Here is a 2,124-nt window from a genome sequence, read left to right on the forward strand (position 1 = left end):
GTGTTAAGCATCTGCGACTTTCACTTTGATTTGCGATAGTTTATGGCAGGTTTTTCAGGTGTAAACAGCCCCTTATTTATTTTTATACCGTGTATTCTTTGTTTATTCATGCACCGAACCGTTATGCCGTATCGTTTCGGTTCAATATGAATACATGTACTGTTCCACCCCTAGCTCACACCCATGCTTCTGGCAGCTCTTTCATGTTGAGTGGTTTACTCCATTGAGCAATATACTGTAGATAAATTTGCTTTGTATGGCCTTTGTTCCCCCTCAGGTTGCAGCTGTGACTGACATAGGGGGGGCGACTGTTGACGAGGCCACAAAAAGGATGATGACCTTCCTCCTAGACCATGGCCTATCCAGGCAGTATAACTTTGTGGGCCGAAATGGGAAGAGAGAGTTCAAGGCCTTAAAACTGTATGAAGTAATATATGGTAGGTGTGCATGTGGATAATGTTTTAAGTTGTATTGATAATATAGTGTCACAATAACCTAACGTTATAAACATGTCAATTTTTTTAAATATTGTGAATGGAGCATGTGTTGTCCTGGCTGAGCATTGTGTTCTCACATTTCTCTCAGTTGCTTAGCTTGAGTGTTTAAGAGAATGTGTGTATTTCTAATAATAATCTTAGTTTATATAGCGCTTTTCTTAACATAGTTGTCGTTACAGTCCTGGCTAAGAGTTATGTTGGCACATATTAAGTAAGTGAGCGTTATATTAGTTTCTTGAAGGAGGCTTAAAGAAAAATGCCATGACCAGCCAAATCACCTGCAAAGATGCAGAGAAGGCGGTCTCCAAGTGGCTCATCGGTGCTAGAGACCGGGGGGGTAATAGACAGGCCCGACAAGCAACCCCTCAACAAAGACTTCAGGCTTCAGGCTCATTTGAGGTGGAAAAGAAACTAATTTTGTCTGTGACAGTGAGGGAACACTGTGCAAAAGCATGTTGTCTTAAATTTTACTTAAATAAAAATGTAATTGTATTACTGGTCTCTTTGTTATTGTAGCTTGTTTAACCCAAGGTGTTCGGGTCTGTGGGACCCGTTTTCAATGTTTGCTAAAAGAAAAAGTAACGCTATTTATTAATTCTTCTAACTCAAACTTATTGGCCATGGCTCATTTTCTGTGAAGAACATAAAAAATAACTTATTTTCAATGACTGCACGGTACACCCTCCTACACAACTACATATGAGGTGTTCGGGTCTACTGGACCCAAGTGTAATAATTGTTGGTGCTATGAAACTTAAGTGTGTCCTCACTGGGCCTGCTGTGTGTGCAAATGTTCTTTCTGCACCTGCTATTACCACACAAAAAATAACTTTCACCTGTTCTGATTAAGTTGTAAGAAATGAGCAACAATAATGATAAAATCTTGTTTCTATTTTTTTAAATAATTCAAATTTCAGAGGGGTAAATGGCGAATACGAACCATAAATTATGTATACCATTGGTAATATTGAGCTCAAGTAAACATCTGTTAAATATTTTTACATAAATTGTTAAGGCTGTGTTGATTTAAAAGTCTAATAATGTGGTGAGTCCACCAGACCCAAGAATATTTAATTTGCTGTGTAAACAAAAATACTGACTTTTTACAAGGGCTGACTGTAACCCAAAAGGGTTGACCCTAACTGTATGGGCTGACTGTAAAATAAGCCCCAAAATGAATTTTATAGCCCATAATAATAGTGGTTATTAATGGTAAGCAGGGACCCATAATCAGCCCACATGGGGCCCAGCTAGTGTGGGCCCCATGTGGGAGAAACCTGGGTTGCCCATGTGGGTTTTAGCTAGGGCCCATGTGAACCCCACCTTCAGCTCATATGGGCCTGCCCACATGGGGCCACCATGGAACCCCCGGACAAAATTAACTGGGCCCCATCTGGGCAGCCCAAATGGGGCCCACTCACCAGCCCATATCCAACCCTTATGGGCCCCACATGGGTGTGTTGACAGGGACGTGGCGTTAGCTCGGCCTGGTTCCGACACGTAGCTTCATATTGACTGTAAACAAGATGTAATGTAGCAGGATTCAACAGTGGAGCCATCAGAACCCCGTATCTCTACAGAACCCACACTTAATGTGACGGTCGGAACCGGAGAGGAGGAGGAGGAG

The 2,124-nt window shown here is 41.7% G+C and overlaps 1 protein-coding gene across 1 annotated transcript in view; it reads left to right on the plus strand.

Annotated features, from left to right (window-relative positions):
- Positions 1-290, plus strand: part of LOC123984466 (pollen-specific leucine-rich repeat extensin-like protein 3) — a 2,552-nt gene extending 2,262 nt beyond the window's left edge. Inside the window, exon 5 of the mRNA XM_046071377.1 lies at positions 278-290. Within this exon, the coding sequence (XP_045927333.1) occupies positions 278-290 (13 nt within the window). The remainder of the gene's footprint in view (positions 1-277) is intronic.
- The last annotated feature ends 1,834 nt before the right edge of the window (positions 291-2,124 follow it).

This window comes from Micropterus dolomieu, linkage group LG15, assembly GCF_021292245.1.
Source record: "Micropterus dolomieu isolate WLL.071019.BEF.003 ecotype Adirondacks linkage group LG15, ASM2129224v1, whole genome shotgun sequence".
NCBI lineage: Eukaryota > Metazoa > Chordata > Actinopteri > Centrarchiformes > Centrarchidae > Micropterus > Micropterus dolomieu.